The 25,751-nt window shown below is 27.5% G+C and overlaps 1 protein-coding gene across 2 annotated transcripts; it reads left to right on the forward strand.

Annotated features, from left to right (window-relative positions):
* The first annotated feature begins 3,918 nt into the window (after nt 1–3,918).
* LOC132934440 (threonine--tRNA ligase 1, cytoplasmic-like) lies at nt 3,919–13,431 on the forward strand. 2 transcript variants are annotated; one of them, XM_061000739.1, is made up of 17 exons: nt 3,919–4,036; nt 4,127–4,323; nt 5,984–6,077; nt 6,688–6,777; nt 7,869–8,023; nt 8,099–8,348; nt 8,476–8,589; nt 9,757–9,900; nt 9,992–10,138; nt 10,211–10,405; nt 11,644–11,714; nt 11,837–11,999; nt 12,062–12,199; nt 12,333–12,511; nt 12,610–12,784; nt 12,851–12,965; nt 13,026–13,431. In XM_061000739.1, the coding sequence occupies exons 3-17, from the start codon at nt 5,991–5,993 to the stop codon at nt 13,172–13,174; spliced, it is 2,172 nt and encodes a 723-aa protein (XP_060856722.1). In that variant the 5' UTR covers nt 3,919–4,036; nt 4,127–4,323; nt 5,984–5,990; the 3' UTR covers nt 13,175–13,431. The 2 variants fall into 2 exon arrangements, with proteins under 2 accessions (XP_060856722.1, XP_060856721.1); XM_061000738.1 differs by lacking the exons at nt 3,919–4,036; nt 4,127–4,323 and adding an exon at nt 5,659–5,738.
* The last annotated feature ends 12,320 nt before the right edge of the window (nt 13,432–25,751 follow it).

Raw genomic sequence — 25,751 nt, forward strand, 5'->3', positions numbered from 1 at the left:
AAATAAAAACATTTTGAAAGAAAAAATTAATCAAGATCTTCGGGAACGATATGCAGATAACTTTGTGGGAGAAGGATTTCCGTGGCAGGCGACAGTGGTATATTAGAATAATACATGATACAAAATAATCATGTAACATTAACAATTATTTATTTTTGCTACCGATGTTAGGTATATTTTATACTTTATACTAACTTTAAAAATAAAATAATTTAAAACGCCACAATGCAATTTAAACATGTATTAAAATTCTGAATAAAAATGTTCCATTTATATTTATAAGTTATCTGTTATGTAATGTGTTAACACAAATCTATTAAAGTACAAACATAATAATGGAAATTTAACAAGTTTGATGATGTTAGTGTAGTTAGGGCTGCACGGTTGAGTTTATTTCGTTATTATTTTATTACAATACATAACAGTTATTAATAATGATAATTTTTATTTGATTCCCTAATGTTACATCATTATATTTTATTATTTGTCGAGAACTAAAAATGCATAGTGCTGCAGAGTGTTTATCATAGGTTTACTTTGAATTACTTTGACTTTCCATCAACACAGAATCATACATTTTTTTGAACCATTTAACAAAAGAAATGTAAATAGTATCGGCGCTGGTATCAGCAATTTTTTTCAACTCTTGTAAACCGAATCTAGTTATATTCATACTTTTTTATATTTCGTTACAAGCAGATTGCTTGGCCTTTTTATTTTTATACTCCAGTTATTTTTATATTCCATAAAGGCTCATGTTGTATGTATTCAGATACAAATTTAAACATTGTGTCTTTACTTCAACGCAACGTCATCTTGACACTGACATGGACAACTAATACACTAAACTTTATTAGCTTTCAGACTGCCTATTTAGTTATTGGTCAGAAAAATGGGAACCTGCTATTCAACTAGAAAAATAGAAGAAATGGAAAATTAAATTAAATAAAAAAAATTAAATTACATTTTTAACTAAATTACTAAATAACTAAATTACATTACTAAACTACTCAACTAAATTGGTCTTTTCACACTCTTTTAGTTGTTAAATTATTTTCTACTTGACTAAACTACTAACATAGTGTAAACTTGTCTTAAAGGTATTTAAGTTATAATAGTTATACTAAAACTCAAAAGCATTAGTGAGCTAACTTTCTAAAAAATACATTTTTCTTTCCACAATATTCTAAATACTATTGTTGTTAAGAGGACATCAAATCTGCATAAAGTGTAGTTAATTTTAGTATTAGAATTAATTGACATATTATCAAACTTAAAGTTAAGAATTTAGGATTTAATTGATATTTTAATTTTAAGTGGTTAAAACTATGTAAAGTTTTACAGTTTCAAATTACTTACTCATATCTATTTACAATTTAAATATCAATAAAAGCCTATGATATGCTCTAGATACTTACTTTTAAGTTTGATGCAGTTCAATATTGATTCTAGTCTGAATTAAGAAACGTATAGGTATTTAAAGCTAAAAAGGTGGGTAAGTGGATGTCGCTTTGCTGTACTGTAGGTGATAACCGGGTCCCTGTAATGGATGGTATTAAATTTGAATTCAATAATATAATATCATTGTATAAGAAAAACGATTCTGAGCGAAAACGGACAGTCAGCCTATAATAGTAACCTATTTACGTGGAGCCTTGTTTTTAATTTTCAATCCTTAGGTATAAAAGTTGAATATTTTATAAATTTTTAACTACAAAATAATTATTAAATTTTTAATTTGATAAATTTTGTCAAAATTTGAACTTTAAATGCTTTTAAAAAAAAATGTGCCTATTTATTTTTAATATTTTTAAACTTCTATTGTAACAATATGTCAGGAGCCTTGCATTAAATTTTCACGCTTTTTTACCTAACAAATAAAATTTTATTGATATTTATAGAAAAATAAACTAAAAAAATTGAAAACTGACTATGTCCGTAAACAGCTCAAAAAGAGTCAAATTATTTTATAAATTTTATCGTGTATAGAAAATGCTAATATAAACATTCGGTGTAATTTTTAAGTATCTACAGTCATTCGTTTTTAAATACAACAAAATAAGAAAATCGTTACATGAGAAATCAAACGCTCATAAACATTTAATTTGACTTTCTTGTAGACATTATTTTTTTGATAAAAAGAGGCAAATCATTGAAGAATCTTGTATTAAATTTTCAAATCTTAGATTTAAAAACAAAAATTTTTATGAAAACCCAAAATAATTTACAAATTTTCGTGATTTTTCCGTATTTTGTCAAGATTTGAAATTTAAATGCTTATAAAAAAAAAACTGTGATTAAGGACTTTTAATATTTTTCAAATGTCAATGTAAAAATATAGTCGGAGCCTTGTATTAAATTTTCAAGTATTTTTACTCTACAAATAAAGTTTTATTGACATTCATAGAAAAAAATACTAATAAAATTGGAAATTAATAATGTCCCTAAACAGTTAAAAACAATTCAAAATATTTTTAAAAATTTATCGTGTATAGAAAATGCAAATACAAACAACCAGTGAAAATGTTATGAATATACGTTCATTTGTTTTAAAGTTACACCAAAAACCAAAATCGATTTTCTCGAAAACAGATTTTTCGTAAAAATTCCCGTTTTTCCTTAATTATTCTTTCGTTTTTCACGGCGTGAAACTAGAAGACAAAACACAACTGTTATATATGTCCGTTTTTAAAGCCATGTATTGTAAACATATGGTTAAAATGTTTAGCACTGTATGTAAATGTACCATCGCAATAAATATTTTCAGATTCACATAAAAATTTCAAGTTTTGGTAACAAGAAAATATTAACACATTTTTAGTATCATCATTAACGAGTAAAAATTGTTCTTCGGAAGAAGTTTTAATGTCCATATTGTTGATTGCTAAATGTACCTCTTCAATATTTTTCGGCAGGTTCGGCAGCAAAGATTGACGGGCTGCATAAATATTTTTCCTGATTTTATGAATATCGGTATCATCAAAACTTGAACAGTCGGCAGAACTTTGTCCTAATTCCTTAAGTATCAACTTTTTCGGTCGTGAGAATAAATCGCCAATTGCTTTTCGCTTACATGCATTATTTACTATTTGTCGATTTACTTTTTTTGGTGATGGCAAATGATTATGTACATTTTTGTGTAATTCATTGGCTACTATTTCTACATTTTCATTAGTGTATATAACTGCTTGACAAGTCGTTAAACAACATCGCCAACGTGATAATAAATTCAGATTTTGACTTATATGCTAAGAAATACATGTAACTATCACGAATTATTAAAGGTTTTCCTCGAGAACTTTCAATAAACGTCGCTTTTTCAGACATTTTAAAAATTAAAATTTGCTAAACTATAAAACACACTATGGGCACTATTCGGCGTACGGTAAGCTACTAAAAATATAGTCTTATTGATACGAGTATTTAGTATATTATTCGTGTGTCTGTCTATCTCAATGTGTATAATCATAATAATCAGTGACAATTTTATTGATGATACACAATATAACAATATAAGTATATGCGTATATACCCGTATGTTGTATGTACTTATCTTTATTAGGCTTAATCAAAGTTATAAGCCGCGTGTGCTGTCGGACACTTTGACTAGCGTATTTCCCTAGCCGATAAGAACGCGACTAGAATTTAATCAACAGATACGCGCAAAATGTGATCCTATCCATACTCTATTTTTATAATAAAAACACTGACTAAAATATTGGAGGAAAATAGACATAATTTTAGTCGAAAATAATGTGGAGGAAAATGGAAACCAACCTTTTTTTGTTTTTGGCGGAAAATGGACAGTGGAGGAAAACGGTATCTCGTTTTTGGAGGAAAATGGTCCCGCACTCCCGCCCATATTTTTCACTTCGGTAGTACAATGGAATACGTTCAGATGTAGACGGTGGCATAAGAGTCGGTTTATTTTTCGTATCGTTATTCCTTAGCCATTAGTCATTACTTACATGAAACACACGTTACAGACTTGTGGCATATTATCGTAAATTGTAATACCTACAATAATTATTAATAGGTAACAATTTATATAACCGTATCGATTGCAAATTATTTTTTAATAGTTGTATTTATTTTCAATTTTAGTGTTTTTGTTTTTTGATTGCAGAATTAAGTTCTCACCGTTTCGTACACGAAATCGACCGTATCCATAGAAGCACTTTTCGTTGCTTATATCAGTGACTGAACTAGAACCTGGTAATGATAACATAACGATTACGTTATAATATGATAAGAATACGTAAACGGGTCACGAAAGCGTTGTTGTAGTCATCAAACACCTCGTTTTCGGTTAATTTTGTTCTGGTAAGTTTTTTTAAATTTAATTTAAAATATGTAAGTATGCTTATAATTACACATTTAAAAATTTGATTTCAAAATACTCCGACAACGGAGATATTGTGAGTAGATTGTATTTCAGCTTTTATAACCAAATAGGTACCTATAGAGACATTCACAAATACGTTAGGTATTTGTTTCATGATTGTTCATTTCATAAAACTTTAACTCTCTTAAGTCACTTAAGATATTTACTTGGCAAAAAGTTTTAAATGAATTTAATAGTTGACATTAACAGAACAAAATAATATTATACATGCTTTTATCTATACTTGTTGCATAATATAATTGGTTTGTGAATGTTACATTAAATGTTGATTCCTTTTGTTAGTTAATTTCTTATACATTGCTTAAATGAATTGAGTTTATACATCCATGTTATTCAATTGGGTACTATTCAAGATAGTGAAAATTTCAAAAGGAGTAGATAATCAATATACTACATTACATTGCATTATGGCAATGCCGCAATATAGAATGTTTAACATTCATTTACTGAAAATCAACAATAGCTGAACCATTTACCATAATATATTATGATTGTGTTAATCTTAAATTTTTTTTAAAATTCTTAATGATTTACTTTTCAGTAGTTTTTAAAAACAATATAAACTTAACAGATTGCCTTCCATATGACCGCAGTCACATGATATGTCTATTATCGACCAGCAAGGATATTTTTCCATGTCATTAAAAACTGATTAACCATCAAAGTATAAAAATACTAAAATAAGGATGGTGGTAATCAAAGTTTTGCTGTGTATTATATATATATAATTAATTTTTTTTTTGTATATCTACGATAATGAAACAATATCTTATAGTAAGTCTGTATTAATAACTTAAGAGAATATCTTAGCCACATGTGTTGTCTCCCGTCTTTGTCTTACTCTTTTGCCATTTAAAGTACAAAACATTATAGATAAATGAAACTTTGAATTTTTAAATGTATTCAGATAATATTAATTTATTATATTTTCCAGTTTAATATCTTAATTGAAGATATTTTTATAGAATACGATATTCACAATATAAAAAAAAATGTAATACATAGATTGGAAGTTATCTTCATTCTCACAAAGTATTGACTTTAGTAGATAGGTAGGTAGGGCCGGTTTGGTTAGGTAAGCTACTGAGATGTTCTCGGTAGGCCGGGTGTTAATGAGGGTGAAAATAAATTCATGTTTAAAACAAAATAATATACATGCTTTTATCAGGGCCGGGTGTGAGTGAAGGTGAAAATAAATTCATGTTTAAAATAAGTTTGGCCACCTATAAGCTCGTAACAATTTTATACGTAATTTTTGCCCAGCGAAGATGTAAATGAGCCGCTTAGAAGTGAAAATATTGATGGGCAGATACATACCAATCCGGCCCTGTAGGTAGGTACTTTGTATTAATACTATTCAATGAATGCATGACTTATTAAATTTGATAAAATTCACCACTAATTTCAAAATTTTAATTGTTACATTGGTTGTGTTTTAATACTAATTTATACAATGTACGTTTATATCAACATAATCAGATTTTAGTATTAGTTACATACATATTTTAATCTATGTATTTTAAAAAAAATGCTTTTTTATTTGTTACAATTTTTTTAATTTGCATTATTATTTTTCAGTAAATTAATGCATTTAAAATTGTTATTTGACTTTCATCAAACAATAATTTTTGGAACGCTATCTGTTCGTGGACTAAGATTACCCAAATACCAAGTAAGAAATATTAAAGTAAAAACTACAAATAACTAAAATGTAGTCATTAAAAACATTATAATTTGTAACAATTAGTATTTAATTTACTGACTGTAAGTAGTATAAGAGATCATATAGATATTTGTGATAATCAGTTATTCTATGATATAAATTATTATATTAAAATGTGTTTGTAATCATATTCTAACCGTAATATACAATAACTTGTAGTGTAATGTGTAATTAAGTAAAGTTTTATAAAAAGCTATTCATAAATTTAACTAACAAGAACCATTTATAAATAATATACCGTCAGACATATTATAAAAATTGTATTATTTTTGTATGTTTAAAAAAAAAAAACAATTTATTAGGTATTTAAATTAAAATAAATTTCAATTTACTTTGACATGCTCATTAGTTATTAATACAGAAGTGACTATATTAGGTAAACTTAGCTTCATTATAGTACTTATTAATAAATTGAAATGTCTAAGACTATTTTTTTCAAAATTTGTATATTCTATTATTTATCATTTAATTGGACTTAAAAAAAACTTCTTTTAATTCTATAATTCTAATATAATTGTATCTAATAATAACTATATCTAGTTTGTTTTTATTTTATTAGAGACCAAATAAGAAAAAAATGGCATTAAAGGAAAAGGAAGGAAAACAGTCGCAAGTATCAGAATTGAAAACTTGGCCATCCTACATTGAGGTTAGAATAGTCAATTTAATTTATGTCTATTTTCTATATTTTACTGTTTATGACTTATAAGACTTCTTTAATTTATTTACATTAAGTTTTATTATAATTTTGGTTACTGAATATTTAAAAAAGTGAACTGTTTCTAATGCACAAAGGTCGAGTGTAGGAATTGTAAGTTACAGAGCATACAAAAATATTTTTGTACACGCACATTAATTCGTATAATTAATGTACTAAAATCAAATCAGATAATTATTTCTAGTGTACTGATTTGTTATTGCCCGGCCACCATGTTAAACATCTGTTGTGCTTTGATGTATTCTATATAGAGTTACAACACTTTCAAATAAAAGTAAATTACAACAATAAATTGTTTACAATTAATAAGTAGCAGCATAGTTAATAATTTTAATGATATCTCATTATTACAGTTAAAAAATTAATTGTAATTGTTGTTACAGCTGATTCTTCTTATACACTAATGTCAACGATGCCTGTCGGCGATCGTTGTAGACCAACTTCTGATTTTTATATTTTTGGTGTATGGGAGGGGGACTGATGAGTAGCGATAGACACGTTTTTATGATTGAACTCTTGTGGGCCGGAGTTATACAATATAACAACATATCGACAACATACTAACACAGTAACATGATTAAAATAGTATAACTTATAAGTGATATTTACCTTTTTTTTCCATAAATAGATCACATACTGGACTTAAACGTAAAATATCATAAAAAATATTGAGATTTTAGATATTAGATTAAGTAAAGACTGCTGAAGTATTACCATAAGGCTTAGTGGCAGGATAATAAATTGTGTAAGGCTTGGTGGTGGAGCAAGAACAAACAAATACCTTTCTATATAGTATGCAAATTTTTATAACAAATTTTAATTCTATTTTCAATAGATAATATGTAGGAAAACTTTTTTTTTCAATCTACAATGTGTAGAATTACATAATTATATAAATATTCTGGTCTAAAATTCAGTTACAAACGGCCAAATCTATTTTAATAAATATAAATAGGTACTTTTAAACTATTATATACAATTATATATTTTACATATTTTATAATATTTTTTATTTATTTTAGGATCGTTTGAAGCTTTGGGATAAACTTAAGGAGCAATATATTAATGAACTATCCAATAAGATACTGGAACCTATAACTGTAACATTTCCTGATGGAAAAACCATTAACGCTAAGGCTTGGCAATCTACGCCATATGATGTAGCCAAAGGCATCAGGTTTGGAATTAACAATAATTTTTTATATGAATATGTGTTTTGTACATATAAATTAATTTAAAAATATGTATACAGTCAAGGACTTGCCGATAATACAGTAATTGCTAAGGTTAATGGAGAGCTTTGGGATTTGGATAGACCATTGGAAAAAGATTCAACATTGCAGTTCCTTAAAATTGATAACGAAGAGGCTCAAAAAGTATTTTGGCATTCATCTGCTCACATGCTAGGTGAGGCGATGGAAAGAATATATGGTGGATGTTTGTGCTATGGTCCACCAATTGAAGGAGGATTTTACTATGATATGTTTATTGAGAACAAAGGAGTAATTATCTTTTATTATAAATAATCAATGTATTAATATGTATTTAATTTTATAATATAGGCCTCTGGCCTCTAAGCATAAGAATGATAAGTATGTTTTTATTTTATAAATTACACGTGTTTATTAGATATCAAACTTCGATTTTCCTGTTATGGAAAATCTTGTTAAACAAATTGTTAAAGAAAAACAACCGTTTGAACGGCTTGAAGTTAGTAAAGAAGATCTACTGGAAATGTTCAAGGTAATAGTCAAAATATGTTTTTTAATACGAATATATTATACTTATATTTATAGAATTAAACGTTTTTTTTTTTAAAATAAATAGTTGATTTAAATTAATTTAAAAAAATATATATATATAATTAAATCTCAGTAAATTCTTTAAGTTCTTACGCAAACATTTTTATATTTGTTTGATAAAACTCATGTAATAGATTAATTTATAAAATAGTAAATAATATATTTATAAATGTATACTTATATAATTAAAAAAATTACCAAACTTAATTTAGATATTAAATTTATTTTATATATTTTGGAATATTGAAGCGAATATTATGGGTTTTATCAAATATTAATTGGATATAAAAAAAAATGCATTATAGTATAGTAAAGTGATCGGTTTCAAGTAATGTGAAGACTTATGTAATATTTAACATTACAAATATCAATTATTATAATAAGTATGTAATTCCATTAAAATATAAACCATAAAAATTGCAATTTACAAGTAGTTTATTTTTTTTTAAAAAACCACATAGTTATTATTTTATTTACATATGACATATTCGACTTTAGATAACGTGGGAAATACCACATAGTTAAGTAGTAATTAGAAAGAAATTGTTTACTCACCTATTTTGCCATTATCGACGTATATTATTGTATGCATGTATAATGTATGTTACTCAATGGCTCAATTATACCCAAAATATTTTGAGGAGAAGGGCTGAAGCCCCTCCATATATATTCCTAAAACGTAACTTAATGGAGCTTTGTCCCCAGCCATTCATCACCAATGTTCATTATAAAAAATTACAAATAAAATAAATATTTTTACTACAGTTTAATATTAATTGTTTTAAAAATGTACATCTTCATTTAGATATTAAAATTTATTGTATCTATATTTGAATATTGAAGCCAAAAAAATATGCTATTTAATTCACCCCAGAAAACTCATTAAAATAAATAAAGCGCTATAACCTTCATAAATATTATAATTTGCATTTATTAATAAGTCGATAATTATTATATTATTTAATAAAATAAAATAACATTCTTATAACAATTATATTTAAAATTACCATCAGTATGGTTCGTCTTGAATTGTACCAAAGAAAATTAAATAATTCACTGTAATAAAAGAAATTTCGGTTTTACTTATTTTTATTGTGGCGTTATCTAGTACAATGAATTTAAAGTGAGAATCCTTAATGAAAAAGTTACAACACCAACAACTACTGTTTACCGATGTGGCCCATTAATTGATTTATGCAGGGGACCACACATTCGTCATACAGGCAAAGTCAAAGCTTTTAAAGTTATCAAAGTAAATATGATTTTTTTTTATTAATTATTAGTTTATTGTATTACTATAGATATAACATATTTTTCATTTGTCTGATATATGTTTATTGCAGAATTCGGCTACTTATTGGGAAGGAAATTCCACGGCTGAAACATTGCAACGAGTCTACGGTATTTCATTTTCGGACAGTAAGCAAATGAAAGAATGGGAAAAATTTCAAGAAGAAGCTGCTAGAAGAGACCATCGTAAAATTGGAAAAGTCTCTATTATTATTATGATCGTGATAAAATTAAGTGAATAGAAACTAATTGTATTTATAATTATATACTAGGAACAAGAACTATTTTTCTTCCATGAATTAAGTCCAGGATCTTGTTTTTTCCAACCAAAAGGTGCACATATTTATAATACTTTAATTGAGTTCATTAAAAGTGAATACAGAAAACGTGGATTCCAAGAAGTAGTATCGCCAAATATTTACAATGTTAAGTTATGGCAAACATCTGGTCATTGGACTCATTATGCAGTAAGTTGACCTAGTTTCTTTTCAGTCTTTCTTTGAGGGAGAAAAAAGGATTTAATAAATCCATAAATCATTCAATTTTATTTTTATAATGCCTGGTTGCATAAAAGTCATTCATTAAATAACTAATAAATTATTAGCTAATGGCTTATTAAATCAATGTTACATTACAATATACATTTATTTAAAATATACAGCTGAGTTCATATCACAAGGTTGTTTTTGTGAATTATTATTTTTGATAAAATTATAATCAGTTATAAGTAATAACAATAAATAATAACTAACTAGTTACTGGTAATATATTTTAACAGTCTTTAAAATTGAACAATCTGATATCGGTTGACAGACTCTGATTTAAAGGACTCTTAGATATTGAAAGAACGAATTTGTTTAGCAAGACATTAAAACGGCTAACGGTCCATAAAATGTTTAAAGATCTTTTATGCATTTATCTTTTGGGCACAACTCTTATAATATTATGTGCATAGATAAGTAAAAGTCATAAACTTTTATAAAATATTCACTATATTGAAGTGTGATCCACCGTCGAATGACGTTAAACCGTAGGTATTGGTGTTAAATAAGTAACACGTAGATTACGTATACTAAGATTACCAATTTATTAAATTAGACACTTGTTGTAATAATGTATATAATGCTTTTATAAGTTGATATTAATACTAAATATTTCATTTGAACACAAAAGAATTAATGTATATATAATTTATGTAATGAATCTATATAAATACTGACACTGAGAGAGGTTCTGATTAAAACTATATGAGGCTCTGTAATAAACTATAAAAGATGCTCTGACCAGTAACACGGGTGTTACTCACTCTTTCGACCTTACACGACTGCCGTCCGCCGGGCGAGGCCCGCCGCAACGGTCCGTCCAGGCCTCTAAGAATGTGCTGACCCAGCCCTTTCGGTCACGTAGACCATCGTGAGAACCGAATCGGTCACACACTCGTCTTACCCCGAGTCAACACATTTATCCCTATATATGTATTACATACATACATATATATACATAGTACATACATACATACATACATACATACGCGTGCATGCATATACAACAATATCTTTGTCTTTGTATATTCAAAAAATGTTTTATTTGAATAAAAACTTTTTACTTGAACTGAGAACTTAATGGTACACTTAACATATATCATATTTTGTTCAGTTTATAATTGTAAATTGTGAATGTTCGTTAGAATTAATTTTATTTCCAGGAAAACATGTTTTCATTTAATGTTGAAAAAGAAACATATGCTCTGAAACCAATGAATTGTCCTGGCCATTGGTAAATACATTAATAGATTATTTTTTTTATCTAATTAATTAAATATAAGTACAATTTTGCTGTGATTATGAAGAACAAAAAATATGCTGTTTAAATGTAAAATATTATACAATTGCTTACAGTTTAATGTTTGATAACCGCAATAGATCATGGAGAGAAATGCCACTCAGGATGGCAGACTTTGGTGTACTTCATCGTAATGAGTTATCAGGGGCTTTAACAGGATTAACACGTGTTCGACGTTTTCAGCAAGACGATGCTCACATATTTTGTACTACTGAACAAGTCAGACAAAATCAAATTAAATGGAATATTCAAATATATTAATTTATTATTATTTGATTTAGATTGTTCAAGAAATGATGAGTTCATTAGACTTTTTACGTTATGTTTATACTGTATTTGGATTTACATTCAATCTTCGTTTATCTACAAGACCTGAAAAGTATTTAGGGGAGTTGGAAATGTGGAAAAATGCTGAAAAGGTTAAATGTTAACATTTTATTTATACAAAGTAGATTTCAAAATTTATAATATAATGTATTTAGTAATTTATTTAGCTTGCATAATTTATTTTATTTTAACGTGTTTCTAATTTTTCTTTACACATTTTAATAGCAATTAGCTGATAGCTTAAATTCATTTGGTGAACCATGGACATTAAACCCAGGAGATGGTGCTTTCTACGGACCAAAAATTGATATAACTATTTTGGATGCTTTAAAACGCCAACATCAATGTGCTACCATACAACTTGATTTCCAGCTCCCAATTCAGTTTGATTTAAACTTTATCAGGTAATTAATTTAAAATCTTAACTCAATGTTAGCAAATGCCAACAATTAGTTTATAAATTATCCAATGATTATTTTACAATTCTTACATATTGCTGTAGTGAATCAGGAGAAAAGAAACGCCCAGTAATCATACATCGTGCTATATTTGGTTCAGTAGAAAGAATGATAGCTATTTTAACTGAATCGTTTGCTGGAAAATGGCCATTCTGGTTGTCACCTAGACAAGCTGTTGTAATACCTGTTGGTCCTCAATTTGACGAATATTCAGAAAAAGCAAGTTTTATTTGTTTCCTGGCTTTATAATTTATTGTATTAATGTAATTTAAATCTTATAAATAGGTCAAAAAAGAAATATACGAGGCTGGATTTATGTGTGATGTAGATGTTTATCACGGTGATACATTAAATAAAAAAATTCGCAATGCACAATTGGCTCAATATAACTTCATTCTTGGTATGTATCTTTATTAATTAACTTCATAGTAATTAAATTAATTAATTATTAATATTCCAGTCGTTGGAGATAAAGAAAAAACTGCTAACACTGTTAATGTTCGCACGAGAGACAACAATGTTCATGGCGAATTCAGTATTGAAGAGACAATTCAAAGACTACAAAAATTAAAGATTTCAAAAACAAATAACAGTGAAGTTGAATTTTAATTAAGATTTATTGTAAATCAATGTCATAAAAATTATTTAGAAAAAAGTATTCATATCTTTTTCACTAAATTTATCCGTTTCATTAATTTTATTCTATCAAAAACATTTTGATTTAAACTATAATAAGTTGCATTTATTCTATTTATTATATGATAATTTATACTTTAAAAATGAGTTTCCTTATACTAAAAACTAGTTTTAACTAAATATTAAGATGAGACTTTGTAAATTGTGGAAAATGATTTTTTTAATATATTTCTTTTCACCAATTTTTAAATGTTTATCTTCCTTACCGTTCTACCTTTCTACTAAGGGTAAAATTAATCACTGGGAAATTATGTAAACATTACTACTTAATATAGTCATACTGTCAACCTCTAGATCATTTTTATGTTTTGGAGGACTTTAATTATTTTTATGAATACACAATTGTTGCCGACAATTATTCATTCCATTTAAATAGCCTGTCTACTTGGTATATACCTATATCTGACTGATAGATAAGACTACAGTTTTAATATTTCGCCCAAACATTCTAAAGCTCTAGAGTATCATACTCTATACTCATTTACATTTTCTGTTCCATTTACTTACTCGGATAACCAATACAGCTCACTGGTTTTCTGCTACATATGCACTGGCAATGAAGATAAATTAGGTCCTTGGAAGTAGTTAATAGTTATTAATGAGTAATAACTATATATATAACTTTAAAAAGACTTATATAATATTATCAATATCGTTTTCATGTCAATGAACATCTATTTAACTTAATTAACTATTAAAACATTGATCAAGTAATGCTAAACTGTTAATTTAATCGATTGGACATTGACAATATTGTCTTCTGTATTTTGCAAATAAACCGATTTTTAATGTTATTTACTGATCATAAATATTAAATATGGGAGGGGACGGAGTGGCCGAGCGGACTCGAGTTCGATACCTTGGTCGCGGGCGGCATTTTTCTTCAGGCCAGTCACGGTGTCCGGAGATCAAGTGCCGCCATCCCCCACTCGGGCATGGCAGATACCTACGGGTGCCCAAATTAAAAATTCTGCCAAAACATTTAGAGGAAACAAATCTACAGTACCCCCCCTCCCTATAGTACCACAGGCTAAGACCTAAGTAGTCGAAGCCTTAACCCAAATAAAAAAAAAAAAAAAATACTAAATATATTAATACTACACAGATATAAAACTATAAAAGGTTGATATAATATTAACATTACATTTAAAGAATTACAAATAATATACAATTTAAGGCATTAAAAAATGACATTTCATAATGAAGGTGTAAAAAAGCTATAAAAGTTGAACATTTTATAAAATCATTTTTAAATTTCAATTTGATAATTGGTGTCTTAAATCGTACTTTGTATACTTATAAAATAAATTGTTATTATTATATTATATACACAGGGTAATTCATTAAGCGTAAAACACTCAATATCTCAAAATGTATCAATGTTTTTTAAAATATTATATACTTTCAATTTAGTTTTAAATATAATTTTTTAATAAAAACATTGTTTTTTTAACAACTTGAAAGTACGTAAAAAATATTTTCAAAAACATTGATACATTTTGAGATAATGAGTGTTTAACACTTAATGAATCACCCTGCATATCTAATATAATAATAACAATTTATTTTACCAGTATAAAATGTAGAATTTTCGACAACAATTATCAAATTTAAAATTTAAAAATGATTTCATAGTTTAAAATTTATATAATGTTCAACTTTTATAGCTTTTTTATAGTTATATTATGTTCAAATTTGGACAAAATTACATATTAAATAACCAATAATAACGATTTAAGTTATTTTGTTGTATAGTTAATTCAACTTACTGGCTACCATATTACTAATAAGTAGGTAATAACTAAAGACCAGATTTTGCATAAAATGCTTGTTGCTATTTTCAACATCACATACATGCAGTCAATGAGTGTCCACAATCCATTACTTGATTGATTAAATATCAAAATTCTATACTGCATATTTTTGCATATTTTAACAAAAACCGTACAAATATACACCTAATAATCCAAAAAGGTATTGAGCGAAAAAACAGATCATATGTATGTTTATATAATATCAAATATTTTACGTCTCAAAGAATATTTGGACGCTTAAAATAGTTCCATAGTTTGGTTTTATAGTGGAAACATGGCTATTTTATCTAATCTTGCTTTCTTTTATCTAATCTGACATAATATGTACAAGTACAACATATATTACAACCACTGCTACATTTATTCAAGACAATTATTACTGTTAGTAAGAATCGCTTTGTAGACAGGTGGTGTTGAGTGTACGTGTTGTATCGATAATAATTATTTTGTAATTTACCAATTAATTTTTAAATAGTTAAAATGCCCAAAATTCCAAATTCAAAACTAGCATCAATTAGAAAATGGATTGAGCCATACAATATTTCTGGTGAGGTTTTCAAAATATTAAATAATACAACAGTTTTCTATCAGCATTGTCAAAAACCAGTAACAGCAGAAAAAAAATTTCAAATTGTTCAACATGCAAAATCATTGTTGCATGAAAAATGTTTAAACAAATCTTCTTCTAAACAAACCTTTGTTCACGAAGCATCAACATCCATAGAAAATCAATCACAATTTTTCAAAGAACTTTATAATACATTAATTTCTTCAAACATACCTTTACACAAATTACAAAATAAAAACTTTAAATCTTTTTTGGAAAAGTACACAAAAAAACATATACCAGATGAAAGTACATTAAGAAAAAACTATTTAAATCAATGTTACACAGACGTTTTACAAAATACTCGAGAAATCATAGGCAGCTCATGCATATTTTTTTTTGTTAATGAAACTACTGATCCTCGTGGAAAATATGTAGCAAATTTTATTGTTGGTAAATTAAATATCGATTCGCTTTCTAAATCGTATCTTTTAACATCGAAAGTTCTCGAAAAAACCAATAATTCAACTATAGCACAATAAATTTGTAAACAGTTCTTTTAAACCCGTAAGGCCCGAAGGTAACAATAATGATAAAGTTTTGTTGATGTTATCTGATGCTGCTCCTTATATGACAAAAGCTGCACAAAATTTAAAACAATTTTATTCGAATCTTGTACATGTAACTTGTGTCGCACATGGTATTCACCGAATTGCTGAAAAAATTATAGATACTTTTAGTGACATTAATGATTTAATTAATAATGGAAAAAAGGTTTTCTCAAAGGCTCCGTATAGAATTCAATCATATAAGGAGATGTTGCCAAATACACATTTACCAAATTTAGCCAATAATTACCCGTTGGGGTACTTGGCTAGAGTCAGCCTTTTTTTACGCAGATCATTTTGAAGAGTTAAAAAATGTGATTGAAAACTTAGAAGATAATGCAAAATGCATTCAAAATTGTATCAATCAATTTTTAATAATGTAAATGTAAAATATGATCTTACATTAAAGCAAATTTTGTATGTATTGTTGAAAGTATCAAAAAGTTTGAAACCTCTAATTTATCCCTTGTAGACTCGTTAAAAATTTTAGAGCAAGTGGAAAACTCTATCAATGAACTTCCTACTAGTGCAAATAGTACAATAATTAAAACAAAATGTAAAAACGTTTTGAATAAAAATAAAGGATTAATGATTTTAAAAGAAATTTCGAAAATACTTCAAGGTGATAGTCCTAATTTCAACGATTTATCTGTTCCAAATTATTCACCGGATATACAAGCCAATTTTAATTTTCGTGATCACCAGTGTTGATGTTGAACGCAGTTTTTCATCCTACAAGTACATTCTTACAGATCGCCGTCATAATTTCACAGAAATAAACAAGGAACATACTTTGATAACTTATTGTTTTTCTAATTTAACTTACTACCTTAAATTGTTTGTACGTTTTTCCTATTTATATCACCAATGTATCTACTATTAATTTTAATAAAGTATTTTTTACAATATATCAATAATGAAAACTTAAATTACAATTTAATAAAAAATTACATTTTTGGAATATATTATACATGTTACTTTTTGTTTATGAAAAATGTAATACAATTAATAATTATCAAATATAAAATTGAATAAAAATTGGAATTTTATTTTGCATGTTTTGCATATTTTCCTTGCATATTTTGAATTTTTTTAGTGCATGTTTGCATGCATGTTTTACAATTTAAAATGCATATAAATCCGGTCTTTAGTAATAACAATATAAGTATAATATAAAATATGCACTCTGAAAAACCGTCTCCGCTGAGAATTGTCTTTTGTATACAATGATATTATATCATTGGATTCAAATTTAATACCATCCATTGTACAGTGACCCACTTGTAACCTACTGTGTAGCAGAGCGACATCCACTGACCAATTTTTTTTCTGAATAAGATACAGTATTCAATTTTGAATCGTTTAAAATGTATATAATTTTTAATAATACAATTAAATATTAATACATTGTTTAATAAAATAAATGAATTGTTATACTATATTAATTGAACACACACAGTATTATACAAAGCTTAATACACTTATAATACAAGATGTAAAATGGTACATGTATCTACACTATAAAATATAACTAATAAAATACAAAAAAAAAAAAAATTTAACTTATTTTGTACTTGTACTTGTTACTGTACGGATGTCACAGAACTATTATTTCAACAGTAGTTTAAAAAAATGTTATCTTTTCAAAATTATAATATTTATTCAGTAGGTAATGCTTTTCTCAAGTGAGCTCCGTTTCCGCGGGACTATAGATCCATTTTTAATTATTTATTAGAAAGAACTGAATTTGTCAACAATACCACAATAGTAATAAATAATAACAATTGTATTTATTAATAAAAAAGACGCCTCTAAGAAATTTTATTATTTAGCCCGAGATTCTATTTTACCATTATTACCACTTTATTGGTAAATTTACCAATATTTTTTTTTTACGTAAATTCTTCATCTCTACAATACACACACACACACACACACACACACACATAAACAAGCACCTATTTGGTATTACGTGGTGTGTGATTAGGTATCCGAGATATCATATATTAATAATGAATATTATTTATACACCCTGCCCCATCAATTCTACTTTGTACTTTATTATTTGTATATAAATTCGAGATCGAGAATATTCAAAGGACTATATTTTTATGATAATTATACCAAAACAAAGACAATAATAATTAATGCGCCTGACAGTTGTCGGGTAGTTTGTAGGTAACCAGACTTTCATTCAATTTAGACGAGTTATGGCATTACCACTGACCTGTAGTAAACATTACTTTCAATCTTAAAAACTCAAAATGCAATACAAGTTACAACAACGATAATATTTATTCAGTAGGTAATGCTTTTTTGAAGTGAGCTCCGTTTCCGCGGGACCCTGTTCAGATGCACTGGTTGCACTGCCTTTGCGCCGGCCTAATTCGTATATTATAATTAATAATATTAGGTATAGACGTATAGTTATCATAAAACTTTATTTCACATAATGTTTCTATCTGTTTTTAATTTATATCAATCAATACCTACCGTGAACAACGTGAATAGCTTCATTGAGTAAATAACACAGTCACTCATACTAATAATCATTTACTAGGCACACATTTACACGACCCGCATGCACACACACATAGGTAATTGCCTATATTGAACTCCTTTAAAACGGTCGGGACATGGAATCCCCTTAAGAGTTGATTATTGTTTCAAAAACCAATTTTTTTTTGTGTATTTCAAATTTCAATAACTTTTTTTGTAGTTCCAATATCGAAAAACATAAAAACGATATTTTACTGCTAAATTTCTTATTTTTATGCGATGAAAATGTCGTTTCTTTGTTAATACTGTAGCCTATAGACCGACAAACTATTGGACATTGCTTCCCACACCACCCTGCCGTTAGTTTATCCAGACAATAACGGATCAACCGAATCGTTTTTTTAATTACAACAAAACAACAAAATCGCTACATGAGAAATCGAGTGAAAATCCAATAATGTAAAAATATGAACTTTAAACGCTCATTCAAATTGAATTGAATTTGCTTGTAGATATTTTTTTTGTGATAAAGGTAGACAAATTTATGAGAAATCTTGTATTAAATTTCAAATCTTGGATTTAAAAAGAAACATTTATATACATTTTCAACACAAAATAATTTGTTAATTTTCGTGATTTTTACGTATTTTGTCAATATTTGAACGTTAAAAGATTATAAAAAAAATGTGACTATAAATTCAAAATTATATATTTTTAATCTGTCTTTGAAACAATATATTTGGAGCCTACTCTTAAATATTCAAGCTTTTTTACTCAACAAATAAAGTTTAATTGACATTCATAGAAAAAAAACTAGGTAATAAAATTGGAAACTAATAATGTCCCTAAACAGTTCAAAACAAATCAAAATTTTGAATATTTTATCGAGTATAGAAAATGCTAATATAAACAACCAGTGAAAATTTCATGAATATATGTTAATTTGTTTTAAAGTAACAACAAAAACGAAATCGATTTTCTCAAAAACAGATTTTTCGTAAAAATTCCCGTTTTTCCGTAATTTTTATTTTGTTTTTCACGGCGCTTATGAAAACTATTGAGAATTTTAAATTTTGACATTCCCCAATGCACAAACAATATTCACTTTCCCATCAAACAAGATACTGAAGTTGAAAATCCAATCATTATTTCGACTACTTATCTTTTACAAACCCAAAAATAAAAAAAAAACACACATCATTATAAAATCAATACATTCATCGTTCTTTTTATTGTAAACTAATTAGTGAATAATTGTTTTGAAAATGTTTAAGTATACCTAGTTCAAAATAAAATTCGAGTGAGAGTTTCTCAATTATTAAAATATTTACGGAAATTAATTTAAATTTACAATATAATAGGTAGGTATATAAAATCACAGAACCTAAATAACAGAACCCTTCCTTAATAATGCAAAATAATTCACATAAGTACGGTACGAGTCGGCTCGAATATCGTCGTTGGAGGGGGGGGGGGGAGCTATTATAATTTTCCGAAAATTGTCGATATTATAATATATTTGTTTTTGTAATTTTGTTTGTAACACTATACAAGGTTTTAGAAATACAGGCTTGGGAGGGGCTACGGTCCCTAAGGTGCCCTTGGAACCGCCCCTGTGTAAAATTGATGTGTCAATATTAGTACTTGAATTTAAATTCAAAAACTACTTAACTGATTTTGTGAAAATTTAAAATGTATACATCTTTTTTCAAATACAAATCTTTGGCCAACTTCGGGCGGGACAGCTAGACCAGAGCTATATAGTATATTAAGCATTTGGAAATATTAAGATCTTTAACTGCTCTTTACATGTGAATATTAATTATAAATTTATTTCAGAATTTGGTGCGAACTTACCAAAAACACAACTATACTCTGAAACCTTTTTGATGGACTTGCCATTACTTAACATTGACTCGAACGCATGCTTATACACAATAGTTGTCCCGTGGAAAAGGACACCGAACAGAATTGGCTGTTCAATTTATACGTACTCAAAGAATATGGTAAGACTTATTACATAGTCAAGTTCATGTTCTGGGACACCATTAACTACCAAGAGTGCTGCTTTACATTCGACATCAAGATCGTTTAACGGAAATGGAAAATACTCGCAACTACCTACCTAAATATATTCATTGGCACCCATACTAACATATTATTATGTAATATTTTAATACAGCATTATTAACGTTACTTAGCTCAACTTTGTGCCTCTCTACTGTTATAGGAAAAACCATATTTTAAAATGTACATCATAGTTAAATTTTTATTGTAAAATTACTTAAAATATAATCATTTGTATATTATTTCGCGTGAAGTATACAAAAATTAGAAATTGTTATCTATAGCAGGTATTAGAGGACATGCAACAGATTCATACAAAATACAATTCCGTTTGTTTACTCAACATAATTCTACTCATTAATCGATAGTACTTACTCTTGATCGTATAAACTGTCGTATTGCACTATAACAAAAATAATCAATTAAAATTTTGATTTTGAAATCTAAACACCTTTTTTTTATGCAAATATTTATTTTTGAGCCAACGGTTCTAGCGTATAATGATCCCTTTTATTAAAATTATTAGGCATATAATTATATTTTAATTTGCTCATGCAATACACTAGAGATGTAAGTGTTGTAAATTTATCAGGACAATTTGTAAAACGAATTTACCGTAAATTTTACCAATTTTTAATGTTAAGTCCTTCCAATTAAATTCAATCGAAAACTTTTTTTTTGAATTGCAAAGAGATTTCTTTTTATCAACTGACAACAAATATCAATGCAATAATTATTATACTTATCATATTTTCCATATTTTTCGCGACACTGTATATAAGTACTTAATAGTAAAAAGTAAATAAATATAAATGTTTTGACTTTTGAACATAAAAAATAAAATAAATTCCGTGATCATTTTTGTAAATTAATTTATCAAGTAAGTACTATCGATTAATGAGTAGAATTATGTTGAGTAAACAAACGGAATTGTATTTTGTATGAATCTGTTGCATGTCCTCTAATACCTGCTATAGATAACAATTTCTAATTTTTGTATACTTCACGCGAAATAATATACAAATGATTATATTTTAAGTAATTTTACAATAAAAATTTAACTATGATGTACATTTTAAAATATGGTTTTTCCTATAACAGTAGAGAGGCACAAAGTTGAGCTAAGTAACGTTAATAATGCTGTATTAAAATATTACATAATAATATGTTAGTATGGGTGCCAATGAATATATTTAGGTAGGTAGTTGCGAGTATTTTCCATTTCCGTTAAACGATCTTGATGTCGAATGTAAAGCAGCACTCTTGGTAGTTAATGGTGTCCCAGAACATGAACTTGACTATGTAATAAGTCTTACCATATTCTTTGAGTACGTATAAATTGAACAGCCAATTCTGTTCGGTGTCCTTTTCCACGGGACAACTATTGTGTATAAGCATGCATTCGAGTCAATGTTAAGTAATGGCAAGTCCATCAAAAAGGTTTCAGAGTATAGTTGTGTTTTTGGTAAGTTCGCACCAAATTCTGAAATAAATTTATAATTAATATTCACATGTAAAGAGCAGTTAAAGATCTTAATATTTCCAAATGCTTAATATACTATATAGCTCTGGTCTAGCTGTCCCGCCCGAAGTTGGCCAAAGATTTGTATTTGAAAAAAGATGTATACATTTTAAATTTTCACAAAATCAGTTAAGTAGTTTTTGAATTTAAATTCAAGTACTAATATTGACACATCAATTTTACACAGGGGCGGTTCCAAGGGCACCTTAGGGACCGTAGCCCCTCCCAAGCCTGTATTTCTAAAACCTTGTATAGTGTTACAAACAAAATTACAAAAACAAATATATTATAATATCGACAATTTTCGGAAAATTATAATAGCTCCCCCCCCCCTCCAACGACGATATTCGAGCCGACTCGTACCGTACTTATGTGAATTATTTTGCATTATTAAAATGTTTTGACTTTTGAACATAAAAAATAAAATAAATTCCGTGATCATTTTTGTAAATTAATTTTAATTATTTATTAATTGTATTATGAATAATTAAATATTCATAATATGTACTGATACAGAACTATAGATCCATTTTTATTTATTTATTAGAAAGAACTAAATTTGTCAACAATACCACAATAGTAATAAATAATAACAATTGTATTTATTAATAAAAAAGACGCCTCTAAGAAATTTTATTATTTAGCCCGAGATTCTATTTTACCATTATTACCACTTTATTGGTAAATTTACCAATATTTTTTTTTTACGTAAATTCTTCATCTCTACAATACACACACACACACACACACACACACACACACACATAAACAAGCACCTATTTGGTATTACGTGGTGTGTGATTAGGTATCCGAGATATCATATATTAATAATGAATATTATTTATACACCCTGCCCCATCAATTCTACTTTGTACTTTATTATTTGTATATAAATTCGAGATCGAGAATATTCAAAGGACTATATTTTTATGATAATTATACCAAAACAAAGACAATAATAATTAATGCGCCTGACAGTTGTCGGGTAGTTTGTAGGTAACCAGACTTTCATTCAATTTAGACGAGTTATGGCATTACCACTGACCTGTAGTAAACATTACTTTCAATCTTAAAAACTCAAAATGCAATACAAGTTACAACAACGATAATATTTATTCAGTAGGTAATGCTTTTTTGAAGTGAGCTCCGTTTCCGCGGGACCCTGTTCAGATGCACTGGTTGCACTGCCTTTGCGCCGGCCTAATTCGTATATTATAATTAATAATATTAGGTATAGACGTATAGTTATCATAAAACTTTATTTCACATAATGTTTCTATCTGTTTTTAATTTATATCAATCAATACCTACCGTGAACAACGTGAATAGCTTCATTGAGTAAATAACACAGTCACTCATACTAATAATCATTTACTAGGCACACATTTACACGACCCGCATGCACACACACATAGGTAATTGCCTATATTGAACTCCTTTAAAACGGTCGGGACATGGAATCCCCTTAAGAGTTGATTATTGTTTCAAAAACCAATTTTTTTTTGTGTATTTCAAATTTCAATAACTTTTTTTGTAGTTCCAATATCGAAAAACATAAAAACGATATTTTACTGCTAAATTTCTTATTTTTATGCGATGAAAATGTCGTTTCTTTGTTAATACTGTAGCCTATAGACCGACAAACTATTGGACATTGCTTCCCACACCACCCTGCCGTTAGTTTATCCAGACAATAACGGATCAACCGAATCGTTTTTTTAATTACAACAAAACAACAAAATCGCTACATGAGAAATCGAGTGAAAATCCAATAATGTAAAAATATGAACTTTAAACGCTCATTCAAATTGAATTGAATTTGCTTGTAGATATTTTTTTTGTGATAAAGGTAGACAAATTTATGAGAAATCTTGTATTAAATTTCAAATCTTGGATTTAAAAAGAAACATTTATATACATTTTCAACACAAAATAATTTGTTAATTTTCGTGATTTTTACGTATTTTGTCAATATTTGAACGTTAAAAGATTATAAAAAAAATGTGACTATAAATTCAAAATTATATATTTTTAATCTGTCTTTGAAACAATATATTTGGAGCCTACTCTTAAATATTCAAGCTTTTTTACTCAACAAATAAAGTTTAATTGACATTCATAGAAAAAAAACTAGGTAATAAAATTGGAAACTAATAATGTCCCTAAACAGTTCAAAACAAATCAAAATTTTGAATATTTTATCGAGTATAGAAAATGCTAATATAAACAACCAGTGAAAATTTCATGAATATATGTTAATTTGTTTTAAAGTAACAACAAAAACGAAATCGATTTTCTCAAAAACAGATTTTTCGTAAAAATTCCCGTTTTTCCGTAATTTTTATTTTGTTTTTCACGGCGCTTATGAAAACTATTGAGAATTTTAAATTTTGACATTCCCCAATGCACAAACAATATTCACTTTCCCATCAAACAAGATACTGAAGTTGAAAATCCAATCATTATTTCGACTACTTATCTTTTACAAACCCAAAAATAAAAAAAAAACACACATCATTGTAAAATCAATACATTCATCGTTCTTTTTATTGTAAACTAATTAGTGAATAATTGTTTTGAAAATGTTTAAGTATACCTAGTTCAAAATAAAATTCGGGTGAGAGTTTCTCAATTATTAAAATATTTACGGAAATTAATTTAAATTTACAATATAATAGGTAGGTATATAAAATCACAGAACCTAAATAACAGAACCCTTCCTTAATAATGCAAAATAATTCTCATAAGTACGGTACGAGTCGGCTCGAATATCGTCGTTGGAGGGGGGGGGGGGAGCTATTATAATTTTCCGAAAATTGTCGATATTATAATATATTTGTTTTTGTAATTTTGTTTGTAACACTATACAAGGTTTTAGAAATACAGGCTTGGGAGGGGCTACGGTCCCTAAGGTGCCCTTGGAACCGCCCCTGTGTAAAATTGATGTGTCAATATTAGTACTTGAATTTAAATTCAAAAACTACTTAACTGATTTTGTGAAAATTTAAAATGTATACATCTTTTTTCAAATACAAATCTTTGGCCAACTTCGGGCGGGACAGCTAGACCAGAGCTATATAGTATATTAAGCATTTGGAAATATTAAGATCTTTAACTGCTCTTTACATGTGAATATTAATTATAAATTTATTTCAGAATTTGGTGCGAACTTACCAAAAACACAACTATACTCTGAAACCTTTTTGATGGACTTGCCATTTCTTAACATTGACTCGAACGCATGCTTATACACAATAGTTGTCCCGTGGAAAAGGACACCGAACAGAATTGGCTGTTCAATTTATACGTACTCAAAGAATATGGTAAGACTTATTACATAGTCAAGTTCATGTTCTGGGACACCATTAACTACCAAGAGTGCTGCTTTACATTCGACATCAAGATCGTTTAACGGAAATGGAAAATACTCGCA

The sequence above is a fragment of the Metopolophium dirhodum genome, chromosome 1 (genome assembly GCF_019925205.1).
Source record: "Metopolophium dirhodum isolate CAU chromosome 1, ASM1992520v1, whole genome shotgun sequence".
Lineage (NCBI taxonomy): Eukaryota > Metazoa > Arthropoda > Insecta > Hemiptera > Aphididae > Metopolophium > Metopolophium dirhodum.

What these genes read in the sequence shown, in the direction of transcription:
- LOC132934440 (XM_061000738.1), top strand. Translation starts at nt 5,680, where the DNA reads ATGAGCCGCTTAGAAGTGAAAATATTGATGGGCAGATACATACCAATC. An exon ending in AAGCTTTTAAAGTTATCAAA is followed by an intron (nt 9,901 to 9,991) that starts GTAAATATGATT and finishes TGTTTATTGCAG; the next exon opens with AATTCGGCTACTTATTGGGA. An exon ending in TATTTTGTACTACTGAACAA is followed by an intron (nt 12,000 to 12,061) that starts GTCAGACAAAAT and finishes TATTTGATTTAG; the next exon opens with ATTGTTCAAGAAATGATGAG.